This window comes from Pteropus alecto, unplaced genomic scaffold, assembly GCF_000325575.1.
Source record: "Pteropus alecto unplaced genomic scaffold, ASM32557v1 scaffold3, whole genome shotgun sequence".
Taxonomy (NCBI): Eukaryota; Metazoa; Chordata; class Mammalia; order Chiroptera; family Pteropodidae; genus Pteropus; species Pteropus alecto.
This window is the reverse complement of record NW_006442484.1, coordinates 86,803-99,717: the sequence shown is the minus strand read 5'-3', so window position 1 is coordinate 99,717 and position 12,915 is coordinate 86,803. Positions and strand designations below refer to the sequence as shown.

Genomic DNA, 12,915 nt, shown 5'->3' with positions numbered 1-12,915 from the left:
AGTCCCCATCACAGGCATAGGCGGTGTGGTTTTGCAGGAGTTTGGTTAGGTAACCTGGAAAATATTCAGCCGGGTTACAAGAGGCCCAGGAACTCACCACTCCACAGATGTTGGAGCTGGACGACCTCAGCTCTCCCAGGAAGGGGCTGCTCCGTGAGGAAGATCTGGGGTGGAGCTTATTTGGAAGCTCCATGGAGAGGACCCCAAACTAGGCCGGGAGCTGGGGCTGAAGGAGCAGAAGTCAGTTTGCCCGTCTGGGCTGGACACCCTGGCCTGAGATGGCATGTTGAACAGCTCCGCAGGCCCTTTGCCTTCAGGAAGCACTGAGGGCTTGGCCAGGAGCCAAGATGTCTCGAATCATCTTTCTAAAACAGAAAAAATCCCAGTGGGTGCCCCTTGGGCGTGTAGACACCTGTCCTGAGGAGACTCGGTTCTCCGATCTCACACTGGCTGGGCCAGGCCTTCCTGAAGTGAGGGGATGCTGCTTTATTTTAGGAAACCACTCCTGGGCTTGCCTCAGCCCTGGGGAGTAAAGCAGGCAGGGCACCCTGCATCAGGTAAGGGCCTGCTGGGAAGGGAGTGGGGAGGGTAGGTGAGGCTCTGTTATGGGTCCAATCCTGTCTCTCCCATATTCACCCAGGACCTCCGAATGTGACCTTACTTGGAGATAGGGTCATTGCAGATGTAATTAGTTAAGATGAGGTCTCCTTGGAGTAGAGTGGGCCTTTAATGCAATAGGACCAGCATCCTCATAAGAGAAGAGACACAGAGGGAAAAAAGCCATGTGAAGCCAGGAGTGGCGTAGCCATGAGCCAAGGACCACCAAGCCTTGCTGGCAGCCATCGGAATCTGGAAGAGGCAAGGAAAGAGTCTTCCCCATGATCTTCAGAGACAGCATGGCCCTGCTGTCACCTTGATTTCTGACCCGAAGCCTCCGATACTGTGAAAGAATGAATTTCTGTTGTTTCCAGCCACCCAAGTTTGTGCTCACTTGTTACAGCAGCCCCTGCAAACTAATACAAGCTCCCAACCCCAGCTCCTTGGCTACTTCTCAAGCAGGCTGGACGGGCTGTGCTGGGCCCTGGGCTCTGAGAAGTTCGGCGTTTGGCCTGTCAGGCGTGGGCAGCCTGGACTGTTTTTCAGAAGGAAGGAAGGAAGGAAGGTTCATCCGAAACGCGAATTCCTTTCCTCCTTCTCACACCTCAGGAGGTCAATCTCAAGGCGGCTGGGAGGGGAGCCAGGGACTTTCTGCTGAGGTGTGTGGGAGATGACTTTGGCAGCCCTCGGCCTGTGAAGGGGGCAGGGAGAGGAAGGCAGTTTTAGTACAGACGGGCCGTGCTCAAGTTATTCCTGTTGAGGTTTCAAAATCTTCTCAGAACCATAATTCTCGGCAAAGGCACCCAATCCTGCTGCTTGAAGTCACACTAAAAGGGACTGAGGTGGTCTGCAGTAAGGTAGTCACAGTGCCAACCCAGACTGTCCTGAAGGTGAGGACCGAATGTGCTCACTGGTATCATTAACCCAGACCTTGGATTTCTCACTGCGACTCCCCCGACCCCGGCCCTTCTTGAAGACTGTCATAAAAGCGGCCAAGACATCAGCCACCCCCACCAAGTTCACTTAGAGAAGCAAAGTCCAGCTTGAGCAGCAAAGCTTACACCAGGCCCCAGGCATGTGAGTCAGACCCTGCTTGCTGGAACAACATTGTCACTTGCTCCAGGACAGGCCAGGCAGAGACCCCCTCGGGGATCTGAGGGCTGTGGGCCAGTGTCTTCCTACAGGACACACAGGTGGGTCCTGAGAAAGCCATGAGTTGTGAAAGTTCCAGCCTCCTTTGTGGGACCTCAGCACCCCATTATGGCCACATTAGGGAACTCAAGTCACCTCGCTGCTGCCCTTAGGCCAGCATGCACCCAGAGGCTCCCAGGCTGGTGACCTCATACTCGGGTCTCTTCAAACTTGTCATTAAAACTTTCTTGTCCACCACCCCACCATTCACCAGGCCCATGCTGGACTAAATGTTCAATTAATTCTGGGAGTGTGATTTTGGATTCATGTTTACGGTTTGTCTAAAAGGCCATGTGTTCGTCACTCTTGCCAGACGGACGTGATGATCAGCCCCTGGGGAGGGTGAAACCACACGACCAAAGGGGTCTGTGTCACGGAGTCACGGAGAGAAGAGCTGCCAGCTGCACAGCTCAAAGGCCATTTTGAGAGGCATTTAGGATGGGAGGTGGGGACAGGGACCTATTTGGAAAAGGTTGAAAAGTGAGTAGAAGTTGAGGAAATCAAAGATGGTTCATTAGGTAGACGGAATAACGGCCCCGCAAAGATGCCCAAAGGCCTCCATCCCCAGAACCTGTGAATGTTACCTTACATTGTAAAGGGCACTTCGTAGTTGTGATAAAGTGAAGGATCCTGAGATGGGAGGATAATCCTGAACGATCTGAGAGGGCTCAACACAATGACAAGGCTCCTTCTGACAGGGAGGCAAGAAGGTCGAAGTCAGGACAAGGAGAGGTGGAAAAGGACCAGAGGTTGGTGTGATGCAGCCATGAGCCCAAGGCTGTAGGCAGTTTCCAGAAACGGGAAACAGCAAGGAAATAGATTGTGCCCCGAAGCCTCTAGAAGGAACACAGCCCTGCCAACACCTTCTGACCTGCAGAACTGTAAGCAAATAAACCTGCGCTGTTTGAAACCACTAAGCGTATGATAATTTGTTACGGCAGCCATAAGAAACGAATACATTTTATACAGATGACTCTTGCCACAACTCGGTGAAGATGAAGAGAGAAATAGGACTATATTTATGAGAACTGATGTCCAGGGAGAAATTTTTTAAGTAACTGTGATTCGGTGAAAATTGGGAGAGGCCGATGCATATATGTGTGTAGTATGTATAAATACGTACACAGATGAGCCCTCAGTCATATGCAAATGATATTTCTTACTGTGGGTTGAGGTTGAACAAATTTGAAAGTGGCTATTAGCAAGAGAGAGCTTGAAAGGATGGACTGTGGGTTCCGAGTCAAACACAAGGCAGGAAATGAGAGGCCTGAGGGAATTGAGGTCTGCTGGGATCCAGCAAGGTCAGAGTGGGTGCGACTGTCCCAACGAGCTGGAGTGGCAGGAGGTTGTACCCCAAGTGATTTCGAGGTGAAGAGGTTGCCGATGATGGAAAAGTCCAAGAGGTGGCCCCGGAAGAGGGCGTAAGAAGTAGGGGGAGGAGAGGCTTGCAGGAGCTGAGAAGGAAGACAACCTCTGGATCAGGCGTCTTCCAGGATGACGATAAGAACTGGGGTGAAGCAGGAGCCTGCTGCCCAAGCCGACCTTGAACAAAGGGCAGACGACAGCTGACGACCGTCGACAGCTCCCAGTCGAATGCCCTTGCCGGTGTGCTGTCCGGCTTCCATAATGAGCATACACGCTCTTTCCAACACATTAGGTAGAATCGACACTTACTTAGTGTCTTGGTCCATTTGGGCTACTCTAAAAAAAAAGTACCACATATCGGATGGCTTACAAACAACAGAAATTCATTTCTCACAGTTCTGGAAGCTGCGAAGTTCAACATCAGGGCACCGGCATGGTCAAATACCCGTTAGGTCTCCCTGGTTCTGAGCTGGCACCTCTTTGCTGTAGCTTCGCATGGCGGGAGGAGCTAGGGAACTCTGTGGTGTCCCTTCTACAAGACTAATGGGATTAGTGAATTTCATTCATCATGACTCCACCCTATGACCTAATCACCTCCCAAAGGCCCCACCTCCTAATACCATCATCGCCTTTGGGGTTTAAGATTTCAAAATATGAATTTGGGGGCGACACCATCCTTGAGATCCTAACACTTAGCTTGCCCCTTCCTTGCTTTCTTGGCTGGTTCAAATGAGATCCTTTTTAAAGGACAACTACTAATACAGCTTTTTGTTAACAGTTCTCACCGAATCCAGTGTCCCGTCATGTTGAGTCAGTGAAAAATGCTTTACTTCTTAATACTCTTGGCCAGAGTTTTCACACAAGCTCTATATTTGTGGGCAAATATTTACTACCCCGAAAGAAGGCAGAAGCGCATACTCTATTGAGAAATCAGAGCCTGGAGGGGCCTGAAAATACTCTGTTGATCCCTGTTAAACTGGGGGAGACGGAGAAATGGGAAAGCATAGACTACATCAGATTCAAGGCTCAGGGCGCTTGCTATGGCTCACGTTTAATCCCATGATATTCTCTTTCCTGGTGAATCCCCGCACTGAGTCTCAGCAGACGCTCCTACAGCCACAGGTACAGCTAGAACTTTCCTCAAAGGAATATCCTGAAAGGCTTGGGTTGGGCAAACCTTAGAACAGCTTAAATAAAGGCTCTGACACTTTCTTGTTTTTCAAGGTAGATGCAGTTTTTCGGAAATGAACCCCTAAGGGTGGCAGGAACCATCCTCTGTCCTCAGAAAGATCATCCTCCCCATCCCATAGACAAGGGAAACCCACTTATACAAAAACAGCCCAGTGACCGGAGAATGACCAGGATGTAAGCGATTGATTTTCGAAGAACCATGGGGCGTGTCTCGAAGTGTTCTGTGGGAGGAACAGATGTCACGCAGGGGAGAGGAGATTCTACAACAAAATAAGTTTGGGATGTATGCGTTAAAACAAAGTAAACACAGTTCTTTCTCTGTAGGACTTCTCAGAGCCACAGATATGCCCATGTGTATTGGGACTGTCTGGGAGTGGGCACGTTAGGTAGACTCTCCCACTTACCTGACCATTCCCTGCCCCTTCCCTTCTTCCCCCCCACCCCCCACTTTTGCATGAAGCATCTGAGGGTTAGTATGAGCACATCGTTCTTAGGGAACATGCAGTGAGTTCTGTAAAACACAGTCAGTGCTAAGAGCTGCATCTAACGTGGATGACTTCAGAAGGCACTTCAGAATCCCATATGTCTACAGAATCCTCATCATGAGGTGAGTGATGGACAAGGAAGCAAAGGGGGGAGCAGAGGATTAAAAGCCCCCAAACCAAGGCTCGAAGGGGGATTAAAGTGTGTGACTGTGACCGTCACCTCTCACAATTGGTGTCGTCATGTTTTACTATGAGGATCACGTGATAAAATCGGTAGAGCCTCTTCTAACCACCACACACCGCTACACAACTCTTAGGTATGGTAAATCTCAAAGAACACAATTTATCTTGAGCTGTCACTGATAATCAAGTTACAATCCCAGTCAGCCCTCTGCCCTGAGCACTGATGGTTTATAAAAGGGTCAACTCAGAGACAAGCACACAGCCCGTAGCCACCCTTAGGGTCCAGGAAGGTCACTGCTGAGCTTGAAAAGGGAATTTTTCCTTCCTTCCTTCCTTCCTTCCTTCCTTCCTTCCTTCCTTCCTTCCTTCCTCCCTTCCTTCCCTCTTCCCTTTCTTCCTTCTAAGTGTATCCCCCATCCTTCCTTCCCTCCCTCCCTCCCTCCCTACCCACCTCTTTCTCTTACTCTTTTTTCCTTCTAAATAATTAAGGTTTAAAAAGTTACTGGTATTTAGACGAGGCCAAACGGGCTGAAATTCTTCCTCTCTTACTTTTCTGAGGCCAGAGCCCTCTGCAAAAGTCCCAGTGCCCTGAGAGCTGATGCTGCCTGAGTCACTCCGAGCACAGGATATAAGTACAACAAGTCTCGGGCCCCACATCCGTGTGCTAAAGTCCCCTAGTCACCAAGAGCCAATTTCACAACCTCACTTCTGGGAAGAGGACGGAATTCAATTCTATTGTGCTTGCCTCCTCACCCCTCTTTCAGAAAAAGTGGCACCCGCCATTCAGTTAATGCTTCAGATAAGAGACCACACCCTTTTCTTCACAAATACTCAAAGGTGTTGCTACATGTTTGAAGTTCTTTTCCAGAAAAGGGTGTTTTTTTTTTTTTCTTTTGTGTTTGTGAGTGCCTGTAGAGAATTGGCAAGAGCTGGAGGAGGGGGCAGCCCACACTCCTTAGAGCGGTGAGTCAGTGAGTCAGTGCTGCTCGGGGTTCGGGAAGAACCCCACACGAATGAAGCGCTCACGGCTGGGCACCCCGCACCCAAGATCATTAAGATCAAAAAGTGAATGTCAGGCCTTATTTGAAGCTCTTTCTCTAGTCCCAGGTTTGGCATGAAAATTTGACACTGGTGGGTAATTATAAAGAGCATAAGAGCCCTCAGCCTGTTTCTGAGATATTTCAGGGGGGATCACAATGCTAGGGACAACCAAGGGTAGCTATCACTGCTCTTAAGTGAAGAGCTCAGATCCTGGTCCCAAAACCAATCAGAGGAGGACAGAGGTGACCTGAGAATCTAGGTGGGGCAGAGACAATACATTGTCTGCCCGAGCCCATGGGAAGAGCCTATTTCCCAGCCTCTCTTGCAATGTAGTGGGTCCGTGGAAAGTTCTGGCCAACGGAAAGAGGGAAGAAGTGATCTTTGCCACTTGCAGGTCTGACCTATGAGAGCTCACATGACCCTCCACACCCTGCTTCTCCCTGTCTGCTGTCACATATGGAAGATACAAGGGACAGGGAGGGATCGAGGACACAGAAGATGGCAGACGCACAAGATGGAAGAACACTGGGTCCCTGAAGGACCGCGTGGAGCACAGCCTTCCCCGCTTTCCAATGACGCCAGATATGGCATGAGCAAGAAATGATCCTTTATTCCATTATTCCACCAAGATTTGGGAGTTGTCGGTTTCAGCAGCTAGCCGACCCCGGCCACACCAGCATTCTGCCAACAGGCACCTACCTGTGTTAAGTAGAAAGCTGGTAGGACTTTGAGACCTACCAGAAACTGTCAGCAAACCATCTCACTGGTGAGTGATAGCATTGTTGACACCACTGCGCGTGACCTTAGGTCCTCATCGGGGGAGTCATTTCTTTGAGTTAAGACATTGCTAACGAAAAGCTATCATTGAAGTGAGTTAACTTGCTAAGGAGATAAAAGGGATCAGGGGTGTCATTGATGAGCCTCCCAGCCACCGCTCTTAACAATGCTACTGACTTTTAAAAACCGCACTAGCAAAAATGGAAGGCCGAGAATAGTGGGCTCTGATGGAATGCTCAGAGGCACGAGTGTGGGGGCGGGGGTGGAGCTGTGGGCAGACTGGTGTGGTGCCCCAGAGAGTGCTGGGCCTGGATGGGAAGTGCCGAGGCACAGAGGGGCGGCGGCAGCAGGCTGTGACGTAGGCCATTCGGGCTTTGGAACCCCTCCGATCAGATGCCTACGTGGGCACGAGGCACAGAGGGGCGGCGGCAGCAGGCTGTGACGTACGTAGGGCATTCAGGCTTTGGAACCCCTCCGATCAGAAGCCTACGTGGGCACATTGAGTATGACCTCTTTAGAGCTCAGTTTCCTCATCTGTAAAATGGGAGACTCATGCCTACTTTATAGGGTCGATGTGCAGGTGACAAGGAATAGCCCAAGTAGGGCACCGTGTGTGGTGCCTGGGCATGTCCATTTCATTCCTTGAGACGAGCACAGCTGTACTAGAGGGAAACGAGATTGGGAGTCCAAATTCTGGAAAGGGGGCGTCCAAAAGAGGCCAAGGACAGGTAGCACCCCAAATCCACTGTTTCTCAGCTTAGCCTCGGGACAAGGACACCTGGGGAAAAGAGTGGATGGTGTTTGCATTCATATTCTATAAATTGCTCCCCAAAAGGAGCTCATTTGGATATTATGCCATTAATTATTCATCCCCGAGTTTGAGGTTGCCATGGAAGCATTTTTTATAGAAATGAACAAAGTGCTCCCCACAAAGAACCAGCTAAGTGCTAATTTGGATAAGTTTGCCGGCTTCTGATACTCCACTTCTCAGCCCACAAACTCCTAAAATGCAGTTTCTGACCACTTTTTCTCAAGAAACTCAGCAGTTCTCTTTGACAATAAAACTGCTTGGTTTTCTTAAAGCTCAATAAAAATGCTATTTCCAAGGGCATAAAACAAAATAAAACTTACAAAAACTCCACGCTTGCCATTGATTCAAGAGCAAGTAAAGGAACCTGAAAATGCATGTGATTAAAATACTCTCCAATTTCCAATCAGTAATGGAAAAAAATAACCCTGGAAGTTGGCTGCTACATTTGACAAGTGACAACAACCCCAGCTCCCTCTGTGACTCTTCTGCCTTGAGCAATGAACATTTTTTTCATATTGCAGGAGTGCCACACGGCACCTTATCACCACCGCTAAGCACATAGGGGAGACTTTCTACTCCCCCTGAACCACGAATTTTCATATTTCATGCTGGTTTCTGACAGTTACCCAATTATCTCTTATAGTCTCCCACCATCTCCTTTTCCCTTTCTGAATATTCACCCTCTCATTCACCAAGCCCCACACTTTCCCTTATAGATTCACACATATTCGTAAGTGGATTTTTCTGTGCGGATTTCTATGTGCACATTTCCGTGTGTGGTTTTCAAATCCTCGAGCCTGCCTAAGCATTTGTCTACACACGTTAATCCATTATATGGCTTTCCAACTCACTCAAATGAAAATTCAAAATGTCCTTCTGTGATTGGGGCCCCTTCTGCCTACCTGGCCTCATCTCTTTCTCCTCTTCTCCTTCTTGGCTCCTGCCCCTGCAGGTCTTATTCATGGTTCTTAAAAAAGCCAGGCATACCCCCACCTTAGGACCTTTGCTTTGGCCGTGTCTCCCTCTGGGACCCGCGAGTACAATAAATACTTGAACTTCATGGTCCTCTCCAAGTATAATTTCCATGGCCATCTTGAAGCTGTCCTTAAAGACTCTACGAGGAAGACTTACTCCTTCATTTATAACATATATAAAAAATACATTTATGTGTATACACAGATACAGAGAGAGAGAGAGAGGAAGAAAAAGATATGAATCGATTGATTAAAAATTACTCTACACAGGCTGCGTTAGACTTGAACTACAATCTAATGATAATGCTTACTATTTTATTTTGAACACGTCTGATAGGAGCTCCTTCGTGCCTTTTTAACCAAAGTTTTCATATCTTAAAAAATGAGAAAAACACCTTCCTTATTCGGTAACCAGGTACCAAGCCCAGAAAGTTATTCCATGTACCCCATCTGAATTAGATTAGTTTAAAAGTAATTGGATCAATCCCCATTTGCCCCAAGCATCTAAACGGATCGCTTTTTATTTTCTTTAGGATGCAGAGTAACCCTCAAACCTCAGAGCCACTTGGTGATTATGGCAGGATTGCAGTGCATTTGATAACTTAATGCAACTCTTACCAGCACTTAAAACTCAGATATGAAATCTACACTTGATCTTTTCTGCTTGGAATTGGCCAAACTAGAGGCTCTATCCCCACGTCCAACAAAAGGCTCTCAGAAACACTCAGGGGAGCTGACCAACCAGAAGTCCTGACACTGCCCAACCACACAGACGTGGAGGCGGACCTGCCCCTCAAACAGCCTTTCAACTCCAGACTAGTTATTTCACATCTGCCCACTTTGAGGATGAGTGGGATGATCAAGGTACACGTGATACGTTCAAGGCAGAAATAAAGACTTCGGGGCATGCATTTTGTGCTTTATTCATTAATTGGGAAATTATATAGTGATTTCACTGCTTGTAATAAGAAACTTTTTTTTTTTTTTAAATTTAGGGATGATGATGTTTAGAGAATAGCACTGTGAACCTCCAAAAGCTATTTGGAAGGTTACAATCATGGGATTTAGGGGCAGGACAGGTTTGTTGTATCCTTTTCACCCAATATGCTTTGTTCCCTAAGCAGTTAACAAAATCAGAGCAGAGAAGTTTCTAAAACTTGAAACAAATGTAAACAGCATATCCAAAAGGCTGTGCGTGGGGAACGGGCTGGGTGATGGGCTGTATCCATTTACAGCCTCCTCATGAGTTCCATGGAGGATTTGGGACAGGTCGCTTAGAGTCCCCCTTCTTTGGTTTCGCCTGAGAATTAGGGAAAGTAACAGCATTTCTTCCTTTGTATCACAGAAAGAGGGGAGGCTGGGCAAATGTAAAAAAATACTGGCGCCCACATGGCAATTAGGTTGGCTTGGCCTCAATCTTTACAGTCATCCTTAATTGAGTCCCTGGCACGCTCGCCCCAGAGCCTGGTCTAAACCTTCTCAGGTAGGCTCGGCTTCACTAAATGGCCCCAGGGGGCCACGCCTGCCTCACTCTCCTGTGATCTCCCATTTACTCTCCCATCTCCTTCCTCCCTTCGCCCACGGCTGTTGCCTCTGACTGCCCTCACCTTACCTTTGCTCTTCTTAACTTGTTGCCTTATTTCACATACACCACTCCGGTGACCTTTGAGTGACTATATCCCTCAGTCACGAGCCCCGTTATGCCTACTTTATTTGCCACCATCCACGAATCTTTCTTCCAGCTGTTGGCTCCTGGACATCTTCTGGATGGTTAAGTCGAGGAAAATCTGACCCTGGTCCATACAGCCAAACCTCATTATTCGCAGATTCCACATTTGCAAATTTTGCCTACTCGTGAACGTTTATTTGTAATCCCCCAAATAAATACACGTGGGGCTTTCCGGGCCATTCCCGGACATGTGTGGAGCAGAGAAAAATCTGGGCGGCCCACCGTGCCCGGTCCCCGCTGAGTCGGACTAAGGCGACACTTTCTTCTTGCTTCAGCTGTCATACCGTGACCAAGTGTCCTTTTCACGGTCTATTTTGTGCTTTTTTTAAAACATTTTTGTGCTTTGCGTTGTTGATTTTGTCGTGCAAATCGGCCCCAAGCGTGGTGCTGAAGCACTAGTGTCCCCAAGTGCAAAAAGGCTGGGATGGGCCTTACACAGAAAACGCGTGTGTCAGAGGAGCTTCCTTACGCCGTGAGTGATAGTGTCATCAGCCGTGTTCAGTGGTAATGAATCAACGACGCACATTAAATTAGGAGTCTTTAAACGGAAACACACGTGAATTACGCGTGCCGCTAGGAACGATGGTTCAGGGTTTGGTGATTCCGTGCGGCAAAGCGGTGACTTCGTAGAACCTAACTACCTCCAGCAACGAGAATCGGTGTATTTACACGGGAGATAGAGTGGGATTTCTGTGTCTACACGAATGCTAGCCTTTCAAACGGTCACTCTTTATATATACGTCAAACATGCAAAAAAGTGCTTGCAGGGATTGCCTTCAGAACAAGTCTCCAGGGGGCAGAACTTTATCTTTGATTTCTAAAAATACATAATTGTTCATTCCTACTCTTTAAAATTTTTTAGCCTTTGAAAAAAGCCTTGCCGTCCCTTTGCTCATCGTTATCCTCCCAACGGCTCTCCGAGACGCCGGAAAAACGTTTTTCTTTCAGCTGCCCAGAAGACCACATGGCCAACTGGACAAGTCCTTGCTCTGAATTCTGGTCCAGAGTGTCTTCCCCCAGGTTCGAGAGCTCCTCACTAACCTTGGACTCTGCATAAAAGAGGAGTTGCCCACCGCTTCTCTCTCTATACTTTGTTAGAATGATATGCTTCTGGTGATCTTAAAGGCTGTGGTAGAAGAATCACGGGGTGAGGGTTGGGGGGAGGCAATGACAACAAGCATCTGACCACCCAGAAAGGTGAGGATTGCAGGTGGGAGGTGCTGCCTGAAGAAAGAGCAGGTGCAGACCAGGTAAGAACGAGCCTCAGCCAGCAGAGACAGATGTGCAGAGGCTCAGAGGGAGCTTCTAGACTTTCAGCCGGCCAGTGTATAGGCTGGAGAGGTAAGCACTGCCTTGCTACGGAGTGTGAATTTTAAGCAGAAGGCAGGTGGGATGCAGGCTGGTATGCGGGCAACTGGTGCCAGTCATTGCAGTTCAGAGAAATCCTCTCAGTGGCCTGCGCTGGATGAACTGGAGAGACCCACGAAGAAATTAAGTGGTGGCAGTCCTCCGGGGGGCAATGATGAAGGCCTCAGCTAAGACTGTGGCAGTGGGATGGGGTGGGAAGGACCGAGATCAGAGTCAGCATCATGGGTGTAGGACCTGAGCAGCTGCACAGAGCCCCACACTCAGGAGGACCCCACGCTCGGTTCAACGTTCCGCTGCCATTATCTTAAAATTCCCAATCATTTTCTCCTTGAGCTTGGACAATGGGGCACGTGCGTGGGCAGACGAGACACCCACCACGTGAGTCTCCACATTCCTTGCCACCCCAGTCTCATGTAGCACTTTGAGAAGCCCTGAGCGTGGAATTCCGGTTGACCCACTGCGTGACAGGCAAAGCTCAAGCGCGCATCAGGGAAGCACGCCACGTCTCCGACTGTGTAAGCAGAGATACCGACAGCACCGAGCGACCAGGCTTTCCCTTAGAACCGGAACTTGCTTTGAATGAAGAAAGAAGGCAATAGAGTTGTAAGAAACAGGAACCACCAAGGAACCCCATCATCTTTTCTTATTCATGTTAGTTCCCCCTATTAGCCAGCCCTTTGTGCTGTAAACGATGACACAGAAGGAGAGAAACAGGTACAAGGATCCAGTTTCATTTCGGCCCCTCCTTACACGTCAGTCACCTAAGGTGGAGAGTGGCAGTAGCATGTGTAGGACATGTGCAAAACCAGAATGTTTCATTTCTGTAATTCCATGGACCAGCTCGATGCTAATATTTTCATTTAAACATTAGCATAATAGGAACAGCTTTATCATTTTAACATGCTATTATATTATAACATGCTAGTCATTTAAAATTTGTTTTTACTTACAACAACACTGAAGAGCACATAAAAAACACATTCCTTTGTAAAGCGAAGATAATAATAATGACACTCATCTCAGGGGATTGTTGTGAAAATTAAATGAGCCACTACGTGAAATGCTCAGAACTCTGCTGCATTAATTTTCTGCGGCTGCTGTGACAAGGTACCACAGACTGGGCGGCTCAGAACAACAGAAATGTACCGTTTCGCAGTTCTGGAGCTCGGAAGGCTGAGATGAAGGTGTCAGCTGGGCCACCCT

At 48.3% G+C, this 12,915-nt stretch overlaps 1 protein-coding gene across 1 annotated transcript in view; it reads right to left on the bottom strand.

Moving 5' to 3' along the window:
- The window catches only part of EVA1C (eva-1 homolog C), a 71,490-nt gene that overhangs the window by 37,204 nt on the left and 21,371 nt on the right, over window positions 1–12,915 (bottom strand). The window contains 1 exon segment of the mRNA XM_025039567.1: window positions 2–54. Coding sequence (XP_024895335.1) covers window positions 2–54 — 53 coding nt within the window.